Here is a 24,139-nt window from a genome sequence, read left to right on the forward strand (position 1 = left end):
ATTTAATACATCCTCATTGGTGTTTCTCATTACCGGCTTTCTTCCTCACGTCCTCCCCCTCATTGGTGTTTCTCATTACCGGCTTTCTTCCTCACATCCTCCCTCATTTAATACATCCTCATTGGTGTTTCTCATTACCGGCTTTCTTCCTCACGTCCTCCCTCATTTAATACATCCTCATTGGTGTTTCTCATTACCGGCTTTGTCACTCGTTCAGCGACCTTGTAGTAATCCAAGTCAGACCGCTAGCCTGCTTTTGGCTATCGTCACATGATAGATCATCCGTTTGTACCTTTGAAACGATTTGCTTGTGTCAGGTGAGACATTGGTGGTGGAATTTCCATAGGCTGATTTTGTCAGGTCCACTTGGTTTTTCTTACCTCTACGTGGGGGAAATGACTTTTTACTTTTCTTTTAAAATCAATGTGCAGTGTAAATATAACATTCAAAAAAATAAATGAGGCAACATCCCTAGCGTTAAACCCAATCACTTGTATCCACGTCACACTAGCCTTCAGATGACTCATAACCAATGCAACACAGATCAAATGTAACACTAGCCAAAAGAACATTAGCCTAGCTTACATCTCAAACAAACACAGGCAAAATGGAACAGGTACACCAGCATGCCAAACAAATAGGCTAGCCTCTACGAATGCTAAAAGCATTAGCATAATCATCCCTTACAAAGAAAGAGATATGCTACGATTAGCCTAATACGGTGCTTTTAGTTGGCTACCTTAAAATCATAGCAATAACTGTAGAGCAACCACTATCATAAACAAGGTGTAGGCCTAGACAGCTATGCGTTTGGCAACTATTGCAGTTTGTTGAAGGTTATTCCACAGACAGGGAGACTATCCCCAGTCAGCTGACAAATTAAGCCCTTCAGTGCGTAAAATTAAACCTCAGGGGAAATGGCAGTGATTGTGAAAGTGTTGTCTTGTTCATCAGCGGAGGACAGAGCAATCCCACTGAATGGCTGTTTAATGGCATGTGTTGGAGGGAGTAACGTTGCCAGAAAGCGACGCAAGCAAGAGGACTTCATTGCTGCGATAAACCCATATTGTTACTCTTTAAACCGACAGACAAGTTTCCGGAGGAGATTTGGGCCTTTTTTAATAGCTGGGCCGGAAGTTGCAAAATGATGCTTGAAAGGCAAGTCATACATGGGAGGATCTCTGACTAAAACACACAGGTCTCTTCAATTCCACCAATATGTGAGGGTTCCACTGGATTTCCTCCCTGGGTATTAGGTCACACTAAATTAGCTGATCCTGAAGCAGTAAGCAGAGCTTATGTATTTCGCATCGTTGCATGTCAACAGGTCAGGGGTCCGATGGTTTTAACTCCCATAAGTCAGTCAAAATGTTGGCAAGACATAAGCGCGGGTGTTAATGTACATAATCCAACTCCGGATTCATAGAGGAAATTAAAACGGAGGAATAAACATTCTGAAACTGTACAATATCGCGCGCCCCGGTAACACAATAAAGCCGGTTGCTAGGATACAACTTGCCATGGCGAAGGGAAGGCTGAAGTGTTTAGAAAATGGCAGACAGACTTTTAGCACTAGCCCGCATCACATGTCCAGGGGTTGTGGAGAACAAACATTGAACCATTCATATCCGAGAGGTCCATACAACACCACTCATCAAGAAGTGGTACCTTTCAAGGCTACAGTGTATTCATGTTAATATCCAGCATTGGAACTGGTTAACAAGAGTTTAAATGAGCATCACTGATAATTGCTAGGAAAAAAAAAAGGTAGGCTCGAACATAAAAACTAGATCTAACGTAATAGGCTAATATGACATCGGTTTAATCCACAGATCTGCCAGGCATTTCATTTCTCCATCGCCGTAAGGAATGAGAATGCACCCCTTTATGACAGAGGTGATCCGGCTGAATGGAATCAATGGAAACTTCATGAAGGTACAAGCGCCACAGATTGATTCTACACAGCAAGCAACAACAAAAAATGGAGGTATTTTGATGACAACGCAAGTTGTTCTACTTAAGGCCATGCTGCATCAATAGGAAGATTGCACCAATATACAGTCATAAGATGCCATGCAAAACCCAAAGCCTAGAAGAGATGTCAGACATCCTCGCTCTCTTAATCTTAACAATGACTGAATCAGCTGACTCGAACCTTAGTTGGTCACCGATTCACCCAATGGAACTGTTTGAGGTCACAGGTCACAGCACCATGAATATTAAATATGGCTTTAGCATAGTTCGCAGCTCCTTAACATCCAGACTCAAAACTTGTAGAGGAGTCAGCAGAAGGAGAGTTGCTGTTGTTTGCCGTCGTTTTTCAGAGCTATTAATGTCTCCAAAAGACAATAACATAAACACAAAAATGAGTTACTATCCAGACACACGGTCCTTTGCACTGCCGCTGAGTTGGCAGAAATCATTCAAAAAAGGCAAGAGTGACACAGATCTGCAGTCTGAGGTGCTAAAAACATGGCCTGAAACTCACCGTCCAACTTGTGAGAGACAAATTGTGGCAGGTGCTCCTCAACAATAAACCAATCAATCAATCATAGAAGATGAGATGTAAAAATAAAATAAAAATGATATTCCATATCAACTGTCTCTATTAGACAGTGGTTTGCAATACAATCCCATGAGAGGGGGTTGGGGAGGGTTTCAATTCCATAGCATGCTAACACTATGCTAAGCTATGTGACGCATGCTGTCTCGATAAACTTAGGAGGCATTACAGGCAGAGAGCCATGAAAGGTCACTGTGGACACGCTACGCCCTGCTGCAGAAGGCCATTCCAACAGCTCAGGAGGTTAGGGGCATAGTAAATACTTCAGAGGGTAACTAAATAAACAGCGTGACCATTGTAATCCAAACACGGTTCCATGTTCATTCTGGACCCATGTCATTCTGGTAGCCGCACTCCCCTCTAAATGATTCTCTTCCCCACCTAATCATGTTAGCTAGATTCAACGCAGCACAAACTATTGCCCTTCAGTTCAAACAAAGGTTACGAGTTAGAATATCATCACAGAGCACTTTAGCTAATCAGGTATTGTTAACTACCTTTTAGCTACTTTGCAAGTTAGCTAACCTTTCCCCTAACCTTTCACGTGAGAGTTCCAAATGTCTAACGGTCGCCACAGCGGGAGTATTGTTTTATATGCGATGTCAGAATGCACTTACTGTTCCAAAATGGGATTGTTACGCAACAGGACACCCACACCGCCTTCAAACCAAGGCACGATGCCTGCTAATTATCTACATGCCCTTTAACCTGTTGCTTCTACCCTCTACTTTTTTGAACATTCTGTTAAAAATCGCGCAACATTTCAGCGCCCTGCTACTCATGCCAGGAATATAGTATATGCATTTGCTTAGTCTGTGTGGATAGAAAACACTCAGACGTTTAAAAAAAACTGGTTAAATCACTGCTGTGGCTTTACCAGAACGGCATTTACATCGAAAAGCACAGGAAAAACTGATCACTGAAAATGGGAAAATATATCCATGCGCTACTTGAACCCATTGATAAACGTGAACCACAATTAATTGACTGAGGTTGCAGTACCTACAGCTTCCACACGGTGTCTAGAGTCTTGTCATTTCCCTTCGAGTTTTTTCTTGGTCAAACACATACAGGACACCGTATCTCCTCCGGTCTAGGACCGGATATTTTCGTTGAGTTTCTAGCCGAACATTTTTCCAGACGGACAGCTAATGATCTTTACATCGCCTCCTGATGAATTTTATCGCTTATTAACGTTTACTAATACCTAAAGTTAATACCTAAAGTTTGTGAAAGTTTATCGTCGACTTTTTGAATTTTAAAAAATGACGTTACGTTTTGAAACGATGTTTTTTTCGTTTATCACACAGTCTACATATAACGATATCTAGGCTTTATATGGACCGATTTAATCGAAATAAAGACCCAAATAGTGTTTATGGGACATCTAGGAGTGCCAACAAAGAAGATGGTGAAAGGTAATGAATGTTTTCTATTTTATTGTGCGGTTTGTGTAACGCCGAAATGCTAATTATTTTGTTTACGTCCCCTGTGGGTCTTTTGGGGTGTTGCATGCTATCAGATAATAGCTTCTCATGCTTTCGCCGAAAAGCATTTTAAAAATCTGACTTGTTGCCTGGATTCACAACGAGTGTAGCTTTAATTTGATACCCTGCATGTGTATTTTAATGAACGTTTGAGTTTTAACTAATACTATTAGCATTTAGCGTAGCACATTTGCATTTCCAGAGCTCTAGTTGGGACGCAAGCGTCCCGAGTAGAGGGAAGAGGTTAATTTAGTAAAACATCAAATTATTTTCTAATAGTTTGAATTGAGGCGTGTTCCGCCTCCTCATTCATTCACGAAGAAGACTATTTAACTGTTACGGACAATTTACGTTTGAGGCATTACTGAGCCGGACAAACATCTCTCTTCGACGACAGCCCAAGCACTTGTCCAGTGTTTCCCCAGATCACGTATGCAGACATCTCCAGTCAGAACAAAACATGAACAAACTGTCCCCCTGGCACATTCTCCAGCTGGTGCTCCCATTGCCTTCATTGTGGTTTTCCTTAATAATTACAACAACTTTGGACATGTGTGCATTCCTATCAAGATGAGTGCCTTAATATGTTATCATTATATAGTTTCTGTATATCGTGTTGTTTCTACTGTAGCACACCGTATGTACAGTTGAGGTCAGAAGTTTACATACACCTTAGTTTCACAATTTCTGACATTTAATCCTAGTAAATATTCCCAGTCTTAGGTCAGTTGGGATCACCACTTCATTTTAAGAATGTGAAATGTCAGCATGAAAGAATGATTTATTTCAGCTTTTATTTCTTTCATCACATTCCCAGTGGGTCAGAAGTTTACATACACTCAATTAGTATTTGGTAGCATTGCTTTTAAATGGTTTAACTTGGGTCAAACATTTTGGGTAGCCTTCCACAAGCTTCCCACAATAAGTTGGGTGAATGTTGGCCCATTCCTCCTGACAGTGCTGGTGTAACTGGGTCAGATTTTGTAGGCCTCCTTGCTCGCACACGCTTTTTCAGTTCTGCCCACACATTTTCTATAGGATTGAGGTCAGGGCTTTGTGCTGGCCACTCCAATACCTTGACTTTGTTGTCCTTAAGCCATTTTGCCACAACTTTGGAAGTATGCTTGGGGTATGGAAGTATGTCTTGAGATGTTGCTTCAATATATCCACATAATATTCCTCCCTCATGATTGCAATCCATTTTGTGAGGTGCACCAGTCCCTCCTGACTGATGGTCAAACAGTTCTATTTTTGTTTCATCAGACCAGAGGACATTTCTCCAAAAAGTTCAATCTTTGGGCCCATGTGCAGTTGCAAACTGTAGTCTGGCTTTTTAATGGCAATTTGGAGAACTGGCTTCTTCCTTGCTGAGCGGCCTTTCAGGTTATGTCGATATAGGACTCCTTTTACTGTGGATAGATACTTTTGTACCAGTTTCCTCCTGTGGTGGGCCGGGCGCAGTGCACGCTAACCAAGGTCGCCAGGTGCACAGTGTTTCCTCGGACACATTGGTGTGGCTGGCTTCCGGGTTGGATGCGCGCTGTGTTAAGCAGTGCGGCTTGGTTGGGTTGTGTTTCGGAGGACGCATTACTTTCGACCTTCGTCTCTCCAGAGCCCGTACAGGAGTTGTAGTGATGAGATATTAACTATTAACAATTGGATACCACGAAATTGGGGAGAAAAAGGGAGGTAAAAAATGTTAAATAAAGAACAACCTTTCCCTCAACGTAACCAAGACAAAGGAGAGGATTGTGGACTACAGGAAAAGGAGGACCGAGCACGCCCCCACTCTAATGGACGGAGAGTGGAGCAGGTTGAGAGCTTCAAGTTCCTTGGTGTCCACAACAACAAACTAGAATGGTCCAAACACACCAAGACAGTCGTGAAGAGGGCACGACAAAGCCTAACCCGCCTCAGGAGACTGAAAATATTTGGCATGGGTCCTGAGATCCTCAAAAGGTTCTACAGCTGCAACATCACTGCCTGGTACGGCCTGGTACGGCAACTGCTCGTCCTCTGACCGCAAGGCACTACAGAGGGTAGTGCGTACGGCCCAGTACATCACCGGGGCTAAGCTGCCTGCCATCCTGGACCTCTTTTTACACCTGCGGTGTCAGAGGAAGGCCCTAAAAATGGTCAAATACCCCAGCCATAGAGTGTTCTCTCTACAGCCGCATGGCAAGCGGTACCGGAGCGCCAAGACTAGGACCAAAAGTCTTCTCAACAGCTTTTATCCTTAAGACTCCTGAACAGGTAATCAAATGGCTACCCGGACTATTTTCATTTCTTTACTTATCTATTGTTCATCTAATACCTTTAACTTAAAGATTGCACTGTTGGTTAGTGCCTGTAAAGTAAGAATTTCACTTTAAGGTCTACACCGGTTGTATTCGGCACAGGTGACAAAAACTTTGATTTGGGAAACCTAACCTTAACTCCTAACCTAGCTAACTTTAGCCACCTAGCTAGAATTCTTAACAGATTACATTTTGCAAATTGTAATTCGTAACATAGCATACGAAATGAGTGATGGACATCCTCAAATGAACACATACCATACTAAATGGAGTGTCTCGGATTTATGTACAGAATAATACAAAATGCTCTGAAACCAGGTTGTTGAGCTACAATAATGGTGGAAGGAATAAACAAACCACTAAGTTCATATAATATAGGTCATGTTAATCCACAGTTATCACAGCAAAACAGTTTCTTTGCTGATGAGAGTTGACTAAAAAGGCACTAAGACTACAGTCTAAATCTAGGCCTGAACGAAAAAAAGTTACTCTAGCTGGAGAACATCCAGTCAGTTTTTCTGGTCAGTTCGACCTTTCAAAAAAGGTAGTATATAAGCAGAATCACCAAGTCAGGAAACAAGCACCGACCAATGAGTTCCGACACAAGATCAAAAATTCTCCCTCTTACGGAACGGGCCCAAATCTGATCAATACAGCTCATTTGAGCCAAATCTGACTGCTCTGAGAGCAATAAAAAGAGTGATTGGCCTTTGGAGTAGTGACCAGAAATTCACAGAGGGTTTGGAGTAATGACCAGTAATACTGAGAAATGTTGGGATAATGTAATACTGAGAGGGTTTGGAGTAATGAGCACTAATAGCGAGAGGGTTTGGAGTAATACTGAGAGGGTTTGGAGGGAGGTGCCTGCTCCTTTTTGTAGTTCTACAAAGTTTGCATTGATTTACTGAAAATGTAAACACATCTCAATTTAACAGTTGATAGTGTTTAACTTCTCTAGGGTAGGGGCAGCATTTGGAATTTTGGATGAAAAGCATGCCCAAATTAAACTGCCTTCTACTAAGGCCCAGAAGATGGGATAAGCATATAATTAGTAGATTTGGACAGAAAACTCTAAAATTCCCAAAACTGTTAAAATGTCTGAGTATAACAGAACTGATTTGGCAGGCGAAAACCTGAGAAGAAAAAAAATCCTACTTCCTGAATGGATTTGTTTTTGTAGTTTAATGCCATTACAGTATCCATCGACTTGGAACTGCAATTTGAGTCCTTATACCTTCCACTAGATGTCAACAGTCTTTAGAAATTGTTTCAGGCTTGTATTCTGAAAAATGAGGGAGTAAGAGCAGTCAGAATGAGTGGACCCTGCTGTGTCAGAGCTTTTTCATGCGCGCGGCCAGAGGGAGTGCCTTTCTTGTTTACCTTTTATATTTTGACAACGTTATTGTCCGGTTGAAATATTATCAATTATCTAGGCTAAAAACAACCTGAGGATTGAATATTAACATAATTTGACATGTTTCTATGAACTTTACGGACACAATTTGAATTTTCTTTTGTCTGCCTGTTTTGACTGAGTTTGAGCCTGTGGATTACTGAAGAAAACGAACAAAACTGAGGTTTTCGGATATAAAAAGAGACTTTAAATCCAACAAAAAAGGAACATTTATTGAATAAATGCTTGTCTTGAGTGCAAACATATGAAGATCAGCAAAGGTAAGTGATTAATTTTCTCGATTTCTACTTGGCTGGTTACGGTTTGTAATGATTTGTCTGCTGGGCTATGTTCTCAAATAATTGTAAGGTATGCTTTCGCCATAAAGCGTAGTCCCACATACCCTAAAGAGTTTAAGCGTCTAGTGAACACTAATTCAATATTAGAATTAAACCAAATGAATGCAGGTCCTGGGACATGTTAAAAAGGGATCGATCCCTTTTTCGTCTAAAATGACATACCCAAATCTAACTGCCTGTAGCTCAGGACCCGACGCAAGGATATGCATATTCTTGATACCATTTGAAAGGAAACTGACATTTGTGGAAATGTGAAATGAATGTAGGAGAATAACACAGAGCTGCTCCATCATGAAAGAAAAGCCATAATGTACTATTCCAGGTTATGCACAATTTAGATTGCACATACACTGCCATCTAGTGACCAAAGTTTTAGACTGATTCAATTAACCATTGCATCAATGAACCATTGCATCAATGAACCATTGCATTTCTGTTCAAATTGTTCAAAATGTGCCTAATTGGTTTATTAATACATCTTCAAGTTCATAACTGTGCACTCTCCTCAATAGCATGGTATTATTTCACTGTAATAGCTACTGTAAATTGGACCATGCAGTTAGATCAACAAGAATTTAAGCTTCCTGCCCATATCAGATATGTGTATGTCCTGGGAAATTTTCTTGTTACTTATAACCTCATGCTAATCACATTAGCCTACGTTAGCTCAACCGTTCCGTGGGTGGAGGGCACCAATCCCGTAGAGGTTAAGATTTGGGCTATTAGTTAGACCATCTAACTTCTAAAGACTGTAAAGCTCTTTTGTTATGACCAACACTACCCATATGCCTGAAGAAATAACACTGGTTCATCAGTGCTTGGGTACGTATGCAGCAAGTAAGCAGCCACAAAACAAATAATATTGTAACAAATACACTCCCTTGAGGTGCACCAATTAGAGAGAGTGGAAGGGAATGGGCCTCCACTGAGAAATCAGAGTTCAGCCTTGCACTGCCAGAGCAATCACTGGGTGGCTAAGGGACTTGCAACCATCCTTCCTCAATTACTGTACAAACCAGAGGGAAGTGACAACACAGTAGGCCCATGACAAGCACAGCAGCAACATACAATATGAAGCATCACTGGTACATTGCGTGCTTTGCTGCAGAAGAAAAGTATGGTTGCGGCGTCAAGTTCAGGCTGAGCATTGATATGCTATGAAGTCTTAAGAGTAGAGCACTGCCTTGGAGCGTTGACGTTCTGCTGAGGCTTTGAACAACAATAGGCTGGGCAGAGTAATATGAGAGCTAACAAAAGCCTTTAAGTCTGGCCTTGTACTGTGGTTAAGGACTTCAGGGTCCACATTTTCCACTACTTTCAACAATCATGTTCCATCATACATGGAAGGGTTGATATAGTAAATAAAAAAAAAAAGATCTTTAACAAAAGCTGTCGTGTTAACAATTATGGCAGCTCTATGCACTTTGCTGTATGGCAGTCAACTGACACTGAGCATTCTCTGCAACTTCTGAACTGACTGTGTCATGATTACACTTCCCTGATGTTCACACGAAAGGTTCCAAAACCATCACTGGGAGTGCCCCCACCACCGTGTGAGTGAAAGGTGTGAACAGAAGAAAAAAAAGGGCAAGGCAGTGCATGTGGAGGGACAATATCACAGTAGGTCTACACCAAGAGAACAGTACTCCCATTATAGACCCAACACAGGCCAGCCCGGTGCCCAGTCCCATAGGGAACATAGTGCCCATACATGTGCACAGGCACGCAAGTACAAACCTCTCCTTTTTCCCTACCCATGAGGGCATGCAAGGCTATATTCAGGGTGGTGACTGGCACTTACAGGCATCACACTGCCACACCCAACCCCATTATGCGAGTTAGGTTAAGTAGAAAACATGGGTCACAAAGCGACCTCTCAAAGAGGAGGTAATGAGCCATAGGTTGTCAAGCTTTCCATTTTCATAGCTACCAACTGAATACTAGCCGTGTGAGGCTGAAACCGAGGTAGCAATTTCAGGAACATTCCTGTATGCACATGCAGGAGGGAGTAGTAGATCAAGAGACTATGAATATTTGGGCCTTAGACATCTGAGGTAATATAAACCACCAGACATAGGTTTTGGGGCAGCAGGTAGCCTAGTGGTTAGAGCGTTGGGCATGTAACTGAAAGGTTGCTGGATCGAATCCCAAAGATTAAAAAAATAAAATAATAATAATAATAAAATAAAAATCTGTCGTTCTGCCCCTGAACAAGGCAGTTAACACAGTGTTCCTAGGCCGTAATTGTAAATAAAAATACATTGTTCTGCCTAGTTAAATAAAAGGTGACATATTTTTAAATGTGGAGAATTACCAACTTTAGAGAAGGACACCATGTTCCTCCCTGTATTCCATTTCATGATGTGGTCTTGCCTTTTGGTTGAAACTGTAATGGCCAAACTCTCTTCACCTAATGGACAATCTGTTGGCAGATTCCACTCATGCTCTTTGCAGGTAAACTCCCACGACCTGAAGGTTTTTAACTAGGCCAGGACAAAGCTCCCTGTAGTTCCATAGGGAATGTCAGAATGAGTCCTAAGGTAGCCTATTTCTCCCTGGTGAGTGGAACTGAGGTTAAAAAATAAAATCTAAATCTAAAAAAAAGTGTGAGCAGAATTACTCGTCTCCTCGTTTGTAAATGTGCTATCCCAAAGAGATTAGAGACAAGAAAGAATATACGGGCTCCATGAAATGCAGGTGGTTGCGAAAACATCCATAGATCTTTCCACCAGAGGTGGTATAAAAGCTGAGAGCAAACAAGCAGTGTGTCAAAATGGACGAAACAGCTGCGAAAAAGAGAGTGAGACCAAATCCATTTTCCCACAGCTGCTCCGTTGCCGAGGACAATTACAGTGATAGCGACAGGACACGACAAGTGTTCATATTAAGCTTTGAAACAAAATTGGTTTACTGTCCAAACATAAAATGTGCTACAATACCGAAATGAAACAGATGAAAGTTGACCATTAGAAACAAGAGGGTGCTGTTTGGAGGGACCAACGTGGTGTTTTTTTTCCAGGTGGATGGGTTCTGAAGCAGTTATTACCTAGTGACTGCTTACAATTTATCCAGCAGGCTAAAGGGTTTAAACACCGTTTCCCATGCTTGTTCAATTAACCTTAAACAATTAATGAACATGCACCTGTGGAACGGTCGTTAAGACACTAACAGCTTACAGAAGGTAGGCAATTAAGGTCACAGTTATGAAAACTTAGGACACTAAAGAGGCCTTTCTACTGACTGAAAAACACCAAAAGAAAGATGTCCAGGGTCCCTGCTCATCTACACGAACATGCCTTAGTTATGCTGCAAGGAGGCGTGAGGACTGCAGATGTGGCCAGGGAAATAAATTGCAATGTCTGTACTGTGAGACGCCTAAGACAGGGAGACAGGACAGACAGCTGATCGTCCTCATAGTGGCAGACCACGTGTAACAACACCTGCACAGGATTGGTACCTCTGAACATCACACCTGCGGGACAGGTACATGACGGCAACAACAACTGCCCGAGTTACACCAGGAACACACAATCCCTCCATCAGTGCTCAGACTGTCCGCAATAGGCTGAAAGATGCTGGACAGAGCTTGTAGGCCTGTTATAAGGCAGGTCCTCACCTGACATCACCAGCAACAACTATGGGCACAAACCCACTGTCGCTGGACCAGACAGAACTGGCAAAAAGTGCTCTTCACTGACGAGTCATGGTTTTGTCTCACCAGGGGTGATGGTTGGATTCAAGTTTATCATCAAAGGAATGAGCGTTACTCCGAGGCATGTACTCTAGAGCTGGATCGATTTGGAGGAGGAGGGTCCGTTATGGACTGGGGCGGTGTGTCACAGCATCTTCGGACTGAGCTTGTTGTCATTGCAGGCAATCTCAACGCTGTGCGTTACAGGGAAGACATCCTACTCCTTTATGTGGTACCCTCCCTGCAGGCCCATCCTGACATGACCCTCCAGCATGACAATGCCACCAGCCATACTGCTTGTTCTGTGTGTGATTTCCTGCAGGACAGGAATGTCAGTGTTCTGCCATGGCCAGCGAAGAGCCCGGATCACAATCCCATTGAGCACGTCTGGGACCTGTTGGATCAGAGGGTGAGGGTAAAGGCCATTCCCCCCCAAACTGTCCAGGAACTTACAGGTGCCTTGGGGGAAGAGTGGGGTAACATCTCACAGTAAGAACTGTCAAATATGGTGCAGTCCAAAAGGAGGAGATGCACTGCAGTACTTAATGCAGCTGGTGGCCACACCAGATACTGACTGTTCCCTTTTGATTTTAACCCCCCCTCCTTTGTGACGAGCAAGCAGCACCATCAAGGAGCAGTGAGGCCCGCTGTTAGTGTGTGCGTGTGTTTGAGTAAAACGTCAAAACTACTCATATTGTTTGATTGATTGGCCCATATTGCAATAGTTATCAATGGACCACACCTTGTTACACAATTGGTGGGCTACGTCAGCATTTTGACACGAATGGTGGTAGTCTAATCGCATTAAAATGAGAAGCGATTAGCCAGGAGACATTGCATCAATTTAATTGATTAAAGGGATGACGAATCAGGCCTACTCGGGCTTGAGAGGATTTTTCATTTGTAGACCAGCTGTCTGCTTGAAAAAAATTTGGAGTGGTTAAGCTACAAGTTTTGCAACACTGACGCAGCCAAACTGGAAATAGTGTTGAATTAATGTAACATTATTATACAGTTGACAATCCAACACATTCAGTAATGCGCGAGGTAAAGCTAACCTATTCTCCAACCGCTTCATAAATGTAAAGAATATTAGTAGGTCTAAGAAAGGTTACTGTAATGCAACAGTCTCCAGTGAATTAAGTCTCTGACTTTCTGATTTAGACAGCATTCAATCAGGTTATTTCAGCGAGCAGGCTACAATGTAGCTCTCGAAAACTAGACGGCATTCTGATCCAAAGGTTAGCTACAACGTAGCGAAGCTCGCCACTTCCTTCAGAAAACATGCATCCTACAGTAACAAGTCAATGGCAAGGAGAAACCTATTTAAAATGCACCACTTTTACCTGGTCTAGCGGAAGATTGATTATCTCGCTTATGGGCTGCAGTAAATTGGAGCCAGTACAGGACGATGTCGTTTCGGTAGCCATGATTGAAGTCCGTGAATCCGTGCTCCCCGTCGCAGATTCACTCTCCTCCGCTGAGAAAGTGCTTTCGCTACTGCGAAAGGGGTACCAGGCTAGATGGTCGTCTTCTGCGTTACAACACCACCAAAAGCCACAGTACCAACGACAACAAAGACAGTGTGGGCGGAGGGATATATTCCCAGCCCCTCCCATGACATCTCTGGGCCTATGGTGTGGGGAAAGTGTTTCTAAGTGACCAATCAGATTTATGTGGATGGAGCAGAAACGATGATGTTCATTTTTTCCCCCCAAACGAATCAAATGCTGTCGATATCTCACGTGGACTCCTCCGCGTGCACATATGTGGCATTCCACTTTGGAGAAGAGAATATGCATGTTTTTATCCTTTTCCCCCTTTTCTAACAAAAAGTATAATGGATGTATATTATAGTCCAGTTGGGGTCGATAATGCAACATATTGGATACCAACCGCCGTCAAACCCAGAAGAAGAAGAGAAATTGTGCTTTCAAGACACCTCTATATGCGAACGATTTCTGCATAGAGCTTCTTATTGGTTTATTCCGATACTTTCCAAGCATGACACTCGGAGTTCATTGGTCCTTTCAAGACTACTTGGAAGTTCCGTAGTTGTCTTGAAAGCGGCTAATTTTTCTATGAAGAGTTTCCGAGTGTGACATTTCCGAGTCTTGAGTTGTTTTGAGTACAGCGTTCCATTTTTTTTTGCCGTAAGGATGAACGTTCAGCAGAACAATTTCACAAACATTATTAAAATGTCTGTTACAGTATCAGGGAAATGTTTTTACTGTGTATCTTCCCCTCTGTTGCTGTCCCATTGAGCTTGGTTGAATTTTTGGATGACCATATGAAACCTGCCAAAACTGGTTTCATTTACTTATTTGCAATCTGTTTCGTCTCCAGGATGAAATCATGCTAAATTGAACATTTCAACTGCTACTGCTTTATGTGAGTGTAAACTACATATTCAGTGCGTGATTTCCATCTGGTGGCAATTTTTAGACAAAAAAAACCCAAATCAATACATTGCAACAATGCTGACAAATATGCCTGCATTGCACATCACATATGGCACATTCACCTTATATACCATAATTAAATTGCATTCTGCCCAGTGATGCTCTCCCCATAAACTGTGTAAGTGTTTATAATTGGACCCTCACTGAAAACAACAATATCGTCTAACGGGGTTATCACAAATTTGTTTCTGATGAATTGTATGTAATTTGAACTATTATTTTTGGCTGACAAGGTGATATGGGTATTTATATATATTTTTCACCAGTTCAAGTAGGATTGAAAGAAGATACTCAGACTCTCTGGTAGCACTTAGTTTTATGATACAGAAATGACCAGGTATGTGGGTTACTTAGAAATGACATATTAAAAAGGCAATTACGACCTTAATTATAATCTATGAATTATGTATTTCTCCACTTTCCTCTGTACTAGTGGATACATGTCCAACTGACAGCAACAGGAATGATTGACATTTGACAAGGAAGTATGTCATGCTGCTTATACAGACTGCACCCCCCTCCTCTGGACACAGCCCTATGAGACACACTAATTTGTAGCAGCACGCCAGTCGCCAGTTGAGAAAAATCCCCTTGACTGTGGTGTTCTGACAGGCATGATGGAGTTGCAAGTAGAAGGGAGAATTTTAAGTGGTCTCCAGGTTCATTCTTCTCTTAATATCTTAAGACATTTTGAGTTTTCAACTGAAATCGGTCATAGTGAGATCCTCATTGGTATAGTGTAGTTATTTTTCATTCAACTTGGCAAAGGGTAGTTCCACAATAATACATATTACAATGTAGCTTGAGCGCTAAGCAAATTATGAGACTTAATATTTCTAAGACAAGACATTTAACATGATGCTACTGTATATCCTGTTGTCTAGTCCCCTTACCCCTATACATACCTACCTCCATCACTCCAGTATCCCTGTCACCTTACCCCTATACATATCTACCTCCATCACTCCAGTATCCCTGTCACCTTACCCCTATACATATCTACCTCCATCACTCCAGTATCCCTGTCACCTTACCCCTATACATATCTACCTCCATCACTCCAGTATCCCTGTCACCTTACCCCTATACATATCTACCTCCATCACTCCAGTATCCCTGTCACCTTACCCCTATACATATCTACCTCCATCACTCCAGTATCCCTGTCACCTTACCCCTATACATATCTACCTCCATCACTCCAGTATCCCTGTCACCTTACCCCTATACATATCTACCTCCATCACTCCAGTATCCCTGTCACCTTACCCCTATACATATCTACCTCCATCACTCCAGTATCCCTGCACATGTAAATATTGTATTGGAATTACTATTTAAACGTTTCCTGTGTATAGAATGCTTACGGACTTTATTGTGATTTCAAATGTCTTATTCTTATTTCTCATTTCTTTCTAGTAATACATAGTTATTGATTATTGCATTGTTGGGTTCTGAGTTTGCAAGAAAGGCATTTCACTCTTTTGCATGTGACATTAAAACTTGAAACTCGGAACAGCAATACTTGCCACATTTCAGTTGTGTACTGATATAGAAATCCAATAGGGGGCACTACTTACAAGCAATTACTAATGTGTTGCCAGGACATCATCATGGCAGTGCAGAGGTGGATAAAAAAAATCTCTCTTCCCAGCAAGCACATAACCATCTGAGAACCATATGTTCCTTGGAGCTTGTTGAGCGCATGATTGTCCTATAATTATTTTGCACACTACATTCCCTCAACTTTTTGGGAATGGTACGGGATAGTTGCTTGGCGTTGGAACATTGTCAGCACATTGGTATTTCATGGCTTTAACAGAATGCTTGCTAAAAGTTCAAACATGGTTACATTTAATTACATTTTTGTTAATGTTCTCAAATTGTTCAGAGAATGTAAAAAAAAAAAACAGCATTCTTCTGCTGGAATTTCAGTACTTCCGCAGAAAATTCCACAAAAGTTCCCATGTGCTTCTATTTAATGTCGTATTCTTACAACATTCTGGGAACGTTCTCAAAAAATGGTTTGACTTAAGCGCTTCTCAGAATATTCAGAGAATGTATGATTCTCTTTTGTCAATTCCTGCCAATATTGTGGGACAGTAAAAAAATATATAAAAAAATAAAAAATTATTCTACACATGAAAGATCTTCTGTTGAACTTTTGTATAATTTCAGCCAGTAGGTTTGAAAGTAGCATTCATGAGCCAAAAGTGCTTCCCAAAAATTGCGTACTACATCACATACAGTACCAGTCAAAAGTTTGGAAATACCTACTCATTCCAGGGGTTTTCTATATTTTAACTATTTAACTACAATAGTGAAGACATCAAAACTATGAAATAACACATATGGAATCATGTAGTAAACAAAAAAGTGTTAAACAAATCAAAATATATTTGACATTTTATATTATTCAAAGTAACCACCCTTTGCCTTGATGACAGCTTTGCACACTCTTGGCATTCTCTCAACCAGCTTTATGAGGTAGTCACCTGAAATGCATTTCAATTAACAGGTGTGCCTTGTTAAAAGTTAATTTGTGGAATTTCTTTCCTTCTTAATGCATTTGAGACAATCAGTTGTGTTGTGACAAGGTATGGGTGGTATACAGAAGATAGCACTATTTGGTAAAAGACCAAGTCCATATTCTGGCAAGAACAGCACAAATAAGCAAAGAGAAACTACAGTCCATCATTACTTTAGGACATGAAGGTCAGTGGTAACTCTGGGTCTTCCTTTGCTGTGTCGATCCTAATGAGAGTCAGTTTCACTATAGCGTTTGATGCTTTTTGGGACTGCACTTGAAAAAACTTTCAAAGAACTTGACATTTTTTTTACATTGATGAAACTGGATCTCATGAGGACCACTACAGGAAAGGAAGATCCAGACCTCTGCTGTAGAGGATAAGTTCATTATCCTCTGCACCTCAGATTGCAGCCCAAATAAATGCTTCACAGAGTTCAAGTAACAGACACATCTCAACATCAACTATCAGAGGAGACTGCGAGAATCAGGCCTTCATGGTTGAATTGCTGAAAGAAACCACTAATGAAGGACACCAATAATAAGAAGAGACTTGCTTGGGCCAAGAAACACGAGCAATGGAAATTAGAGCGGTGGAAATCTGTCCAAAGATTTTTGGTTCCAACCACCGTGTCTTTGTGAGACGCAGAATAGGTGAACGGATAATCTCCGCATGTGTGGTTCCCCCCGTGAAGCAAGGAGGAGGTGGTGTGATGGTGTGGTGGTGCTTTGCTGGTGACACTGTTTGTAATTCATTTAGAATTCAAGGCACACTTAACCAACATGGCTACCACAGCATTCTGCAGCGATACGCCATCCCATCTGGTTTGTACTTAGTGAGACTATCATTTGTTTTTCAACAAGACAATGACCCAAAACACACATCCAGGCTGTGTAAGTGCTATTTGACCAAGAAGAAGAGTGATGGAGTGCTGCATCAGATGACATGGCCTCCACAATCACCTGACCTCAACCTAATAAAGATGGTTCTGGATGAGTTGGACCACAGAGTGAAAGAAAGGCAGCCAACAAGTGCTCAGCATATGTGGGAACTCCTTCAAGACTGTTGAAAAGCATTCCTCATGAAGCTAGTTGAGAGAATGCCAAGTGTGCAAAGCTGTCATCAAGGAATGGAATGAGTCCAAACTTTTGACTGGTACTGTATGTGCAGATGTTAGCACCACGTCTCTCTCTCTCCCTCACTCTGCCTGTGTCCACTAAGCCTTTGGCCCACCCTGCAATATTATTGAATAACTGGGCAGACCTTTTGCTAGCTTTCACTCAAATGGTAAGGGGCTGAAGCTTGCTGTCTGAAACTCGAAATACTAGGGGACTGGCACACATGGGGACAGTATTTATGCTCATAGATTCTGCATGTATGATCTACACATTGACACATCCAGCCCAAAGCGGGAGCTTTAAAAAAAGACTTAATAGTCGCCAAAGTACCGTTCAATCTCTTTAACATCAGTTAGATCAAAATGATCAGAACATGAAGAAAACTTTCCATAACAATCACAAGAGAACTTTAGTAACGTTCCAAGAATGCTATTTAAAAACATATACATTCAGTTCTCAGCATCAAGAAAACGCTTAAATGTGTTGGCCTTGACCACTAATTGGCCACACCTGATCTGAGTGCTTGTTTCCTTTAAAATGGGGTCTGTTTAAATAGACTGAAATGAACATGATTTTTCCCAGACCTAGAAAGTTATCCCCTGATGTGGTTTAAGCATTGTTGTGAACTCAGTAAATCAAATGTTTTTGTTTTTCTAAAAATAAAAAAATAAAAAATGGGAAAACCAGATAAAAGGGGATATCCGAAAGCTGGAAAAAACAGAAGTAGGCATTTATGAACATTTGAACATCTTGGCCATGTTCTGTTATAATCTCCACCAGGCACAGCCAGAAGAGGACTGGCCACCCCTCATAGCCTGGTTCCTCTCTGGGTTTCTTCCTAGGTTTTAGCCTTTCTGGGGAGTTTTTCCTAGCCCCCGTGCTTCTACACATGCATTGCTAGCTGTTTGGGGTTTTAGGCTGGGTGTCTGTACAACACTTTGAGATATCAGCTGATGTAAGAAGGACTATATTAATACATTGGATTTGATTTGATATCATTTTCTGGAATTTCCAAGCTGTTTAAAGGCACAGTCAACTTAGTGTATGTAAACTTCTGACCCACTGGAACTGTGATATTGTGAATGATGAGTGAAATAATCTGTCTGTAAACAATTGTTAGAAAAATTACTTGTGTCATGCACAAAGTAGATGTCCTAACTGACTTACCAAAACTATAGTTTGTTAACAAGAAATTTGTGGAGTGGTTGAAAAATGAGTGTTAATGACTCCAACCTCAGTGTTTGTAAACTTCCGACTTCAACTGTATGTATGGAGCATAATGTATTTCCTGTTTTATTCTCATTTTCAAGTACTGGTGACAAATCATGCATTCTGATTTCTTGTATAGATTGTAATGGACACATATGATGTGTGTAAATAACGTTTTATAAAGGTTGAGCTAATGCTAAGCTAATTGCCAGCATGTTTGTTGACGTCATACAATGCTTTCTAGTTGTTATGTAAAAGTCTGTCAGACCTTTTTTATATGTATTTAAAACCTCAATCTGTGCTCCATAGACTCCTTCTTGCCTACTGCGGTGACATCAGACACGAAGTCACATGGACTAAACTAATGGATGATTCTACTTTTCTAATGGGGGGGGGGGGGAGTTCTTTGCTAATATCAAAATGAAATGTTCCAAATCGATACATATTCACAATATTAACAAATATGCAAATAAGTACACAAATAATAATATTATATTAACGTGGATATTATAAGATGCTCTTTTCTATATTATGGCTCTTACATTTCCGGCCCCTGTAATGAACATGATGGGAGACAGAGATCTGGTTTCAAGCGCAGGGCGCAGCAGGTGTTTCTTTGTAAAGGACCACAGGAGGAGGCAGCTAGCTGGGTCCATGGGCAGGCAGGAGGTCATACACAGAGGGTGCAAAAAGGCAAAAGTACAGGCAGGGAAAAGGCTAGTAACGTAGTCCGGAAGATCAGGGAATAGGTCAATTACAGGAAATCCGATAGGCTAAAGTACAGGCAGGGAAAAGGCATCGTTCTTGAGGCAGGCAAAAACTATCAGAGGATTAAATGACAGGAAACCCAGCGCTCCGACTAGAAGTGTCACCAAAACAAACAATACCTCACAATGATGGGGTGCAAAGAACTGAACTAAACAGTGTGTGATAATGACATACATGTGTGTGAACAGGTGATCAGAATTCAGGTGATTGGGATCTGGAGAGTGAGCTGCATTCAGGGGATCTATTCGTTTGAGAGTGTGAGCTGGAAAGTGAACTGCGTTCAGGGGATCTACGTGTTTGAGAGTGTGAGTTGGAAGCAGACATTACAGCCCCAAATTGTCTAGGCGGGGAGCATACCAATCACTTAAAATTAACTTTAGACTAGAGCCATGAAACTCTAAATAAATCAAAACTAAACACCTGGTCTTGTGTTCTCAATTGTATTTTTCTTCTGTCAATTATGAACTTGTTTTTTTAGTGAGCTCTCACGCTGCTTCTTGTAGAGGACAGAGCTTAGGTGGGCTTGTCTGGTAACAAGCGGTCTTCTGGCAGGTCTGCCATTTTATGCTCTTAAGCTTTGGCTTCTGCAGAGAGGATTCTTCTCACTGTTGAGTTAGTGTTGGGGAAAACCAATACATCTGTCGCATCTTCACGAGCATGCGGTTCTGTCCAGTGTCCAACATCTCTGTGAACGCGTTTTTAGAATGAGAGTGGCAACTCAAAGGTCCTTAGACAGAATATCTGGGTGTATAGCCTCCTCTTGCTTAGCAGATTTACTCAGCTGTCCATCTACTCTCAGTACTCCACCTTGCAGAATAGGATCCAACCTGTAAATGTGACTACTTCTATTCATTTGTGTTTTCTTTCTGCAACGCGTTCATTTCTTCTGGATACGTCTGTCTCTGGTTGAAGCGTATTAGCTCAATCTCATCTTGGGCCAACTCTTCCACTGTAAGTGCTTTCTAATCCAGTGTTGTTGTCTATTTCTGCATGTGCTGCTTCTGCTTCTCAGGGTCAAACTGTATCCAGTCGTCACTCTTGTTGATGTCTCGCACCGTCTTGAGGCTCGATCCGCCGGGTTCACTGAGGTGTTGACATTCCTCCACTGATTTGGTTCTGTAGCCTCGCGGATAGCAGCGATCCTGTTGGCCGCGAAGATCCTGAAATGCGCAGTTTCAATCTCAATGTACTTCAGCAACGTGGTGCTCTCTGTCCAGAAGACAGATTCGTTGATCGGGACTTGCAGTTCTTGCCTCAGAATCTTGTCAACTTTGACTGTGACTGACATCAGCTCCATCCCGGGGATAGTGATCTGTTTCAGAGGCACCATTCTAGATTTTCCCATCAGGAAGGAACAGTGCTACTTGCGTTCTTTGTTCATCAGCAAAAGGTACACTACCTTTCAAAAGTTTGGGGTCACTTAGAAATGTCCTTGTTTTTGAAAGAAAAGCACTTTTTTTTTTGTCCATTAAAATAACATCAAATTTATCAGAAATACAGTGTAGACATTGTTAATGTTGTAAATGACTATTGTAGCTGGAAATGGCAGATTTTTTTATGGAATATCTACATAGGCGTACAGAGGCCCATTATCAGGAACCATCACTCCTGTGTTCCAATGGCATGTTGTGTTAACTAATCCAAATGTATAATTTTAAAAGGCTTATTGATCATTAGAAAACCCTTTCCCAATTATGTTAGCACAGCTGAAATCTGATTAAAGAAGCAATAAAACTGGCCTTCTTTAGACTAGTTGAGCATCAGCATTTGTAGGTTCGATTACAGGCTCAAAATGGTCAGGAACAAGACCTTTCTTCTGAAACTCGTCAATCTATTCTTGTTCTGAGAAATGAAGGCTATTCCATGCGAGAAATTGCCAAGAAACTGAAGATCTCGTACAACGCTGTGTACTACTCCCTTCACAGAACAGCGCAAACTGGCCCTAACATAGGAATAGGAAGAGGAGTGGGAGGCCCCGGTGCACAAACAGACACCTCACAAGTCCTCAACTGTCAGCTTCATTAAATAGTACCCGCAAAACACCAGTCTCAATGTCAACAGTGAAGAGGCGACTCCAGGATTCTGGCCTTCTAGGCAGATTTGCAAAGAAAAAGCCACATCTCAGACTGGTGAATAAAAAGAAAAGATTAGAGATGGGCAAAAGAACACAGACACTGGACAGAGGAACTCTGCCTAGAAGGCCAACATCCCGGAGTCGCCTCTTCACTGTTGACGTTGAGACTGGTGTTTTGTGGGTACTACATCATGTTTAAAAAAATCACACCACAGTATAACAGTTAAAACCTGTTGTAGCCTTAAGCTAACAAACCAGACAGAATCACCCCCCCCCCCACACACACACACACTCATCCTCACAGTCTATGATCCTAGTTTGTAGACCAATGACCTGAAACTGAGAAACCCACAGATCAGTGGTATGTGTTGTTTTGTTTCGTCATGAGGGAACGGTGAATAGCGTCCATACAGATGCACTTCGGATAAAAAGGGCAACGGCTGCCTTCAAGATGGCCAAGAATGCTTTAAGGATGACTTAAGACTTAAGTCAAGAGGCACACTTCTTCCTATAAATGGATAATTGAGCGATTATGTAGCCAAATGTGTTGTAGACTATGTATTGTGATGTTATAATGTCTGACCAATTTGGACAAACACCTTTTCACCCACTGAACATATGGCTTCCCCAGTACAAGCAGAATACAGAATACTGAACACCCTGTAATGCACAGTATCATCTGTGTAAGCTTAACTCAAACAGCTTGGAACATCATTCCATCCTGTATATTCTCATCATTGTGGAAGTGAGCCAGACTGGTACAGCATGATTGGCATCCCTATGCCCATATTATTGTCATATTACTGTAATCACACCACATGGCATCTGAATCTGTTTCCCGTGTACTCCACCAAGGAGGTACAAACATATTTTAGTTGTCCATGACATCAGTGACGTTGATGTTCTAAGTAAATATATGCCTCAGTTGCTAGGGGTTACCACTGAAGGCACACCTGCTTTGCATACGTACAGGCACACGGAGGCCAACTGCAGAATGAGTGGTGGAGAGAGGTGAGGATTGAGGGAGGAAGAAGAGGGGGGAGGTCTAAATACTGGGCCAGTAACTCAGCAGATTATGGGCCGGTTCCTCTGCTCAGGCATTGCTTACGGCTCACAACACCTGGATAGGTATTTCTGTATCAGCTAACCACATCATACGTTATAGCAATCTGTCAGTCGATGAGCAGGGGAACGCAACCATTGGTTGATGCATGCCATGTCTGAGCAGGGGAACGCAACCTTATTCAGTGTGTGTGTGTGTGTGTGTGTGTGTGTGTGTGTGTCAGAGGAGGCTGGTGTTAGGACCTATCGGAGGATGGGCTCATTGTAATGGCTGAATGGAATAAATGAAGCAGTTTCCATATCTTTGATGTGTTTGATACCGTTCCATTTATACCATTCCAGTCTTTACAATGTGCTCGTCCTCCTATAGCTCCTCCCACCAGCTCCCTTGTGTATGTGTGTGTGTGTGTGTGTGTGTGGGGGGGGGGTGTATATGTACGTGAGAAAAGAGTTCCTATCTCAATGTGAGTTTGTCCAGAGTTTGTGAGTGTGTGAAAATCCACATTCCCAGTAAGTCAGAGGGAGAGGTTACTAAATTATTTAGCCATCGGGGTCTATCTATCAGGTTCACTGCAGGTCTGAGAGAAGTGTAACAGTAGAATGCAGAGTCTATCAAATCTAGCCTACATAAAACCTCATGTCATTATCAAGTAGGACGAGGGTGGGCATACTTTGATGTACTGTATATTGACTTAATAAAACATGCTGAATTGTATTAGTGTTGAGGTATCAACAGGAATATATAAAGTACTAGGGTACAATTGGGCTTCCTGTTTAAACGCAGACGTTGTGTTCTGAATATAAATTGTTAATTTGTACAAGGAGATATTCTTTTTCAACACCCCATCTCACATTTTCACATTCTCATTCAAATCCTCTGGGCAGATCTTGGTGTAAAGTATTTTTGACTCATTTAAGTGCCTTGATAATTTATTAATATAGAAACCCACTGGATTCCATCTGGTTTCTTCTCCCAGATGCCGACATCTGCTTCTAAATACCCTTTATGTTCAACAGGCCTTTCATAATCACAATTAAACATGAATTAAAAGATGTCTTCATGACACAGCCACCTCACACACATTTATTATTACTGCCCATTCTGTTGTTGTTTTGTGTGGTTCTATC

At 41.7% G+C, this 24,139-nt stretch overlaps 1 protein-coding gene across 1 annotated transcript in view; it reads right to left on the bottom strand.

Moving 5' to 3' along the window:
- Positions 1-13,533, bottom strand: part of mboat2a (membrane bound O-acyltransferase domain containing 2a) — a 103,293-nt gene extending 89,760 nt beyond the window's left edge. The window contains exon 1 of the mRNA XM_029675072.2: positions 13,137-13,533. Within this exon, the coding sequence (XP_029530932.2) occupies positions 13,137-13,409 (273 nt within the window). The 5' untranslated portion in view covers positions 13,410-13,533. The remainder of the gene's footprint in view (positions 1-13,136) is intronic.
- Positions 13,534-24,139: the final 10,606 nt, after the last annotated feature.

This window comes from Oncorhynchus nerka, linkage group LG12, assembly GCF_034236695.1.
Source record: "Oncorhynchus nerka isolate Pitt River linkage group LG12, Oner_Uvic_2.0, whole genome shotgun sequence".
Taxonomy (NCBI): domain Eukaryota; kingdom Metazoa; phylum Chordata; class Actinopteri; order Salmoniformes; family Salmonidae; genus Oncorhynchus; species Oncorhynchus nerka.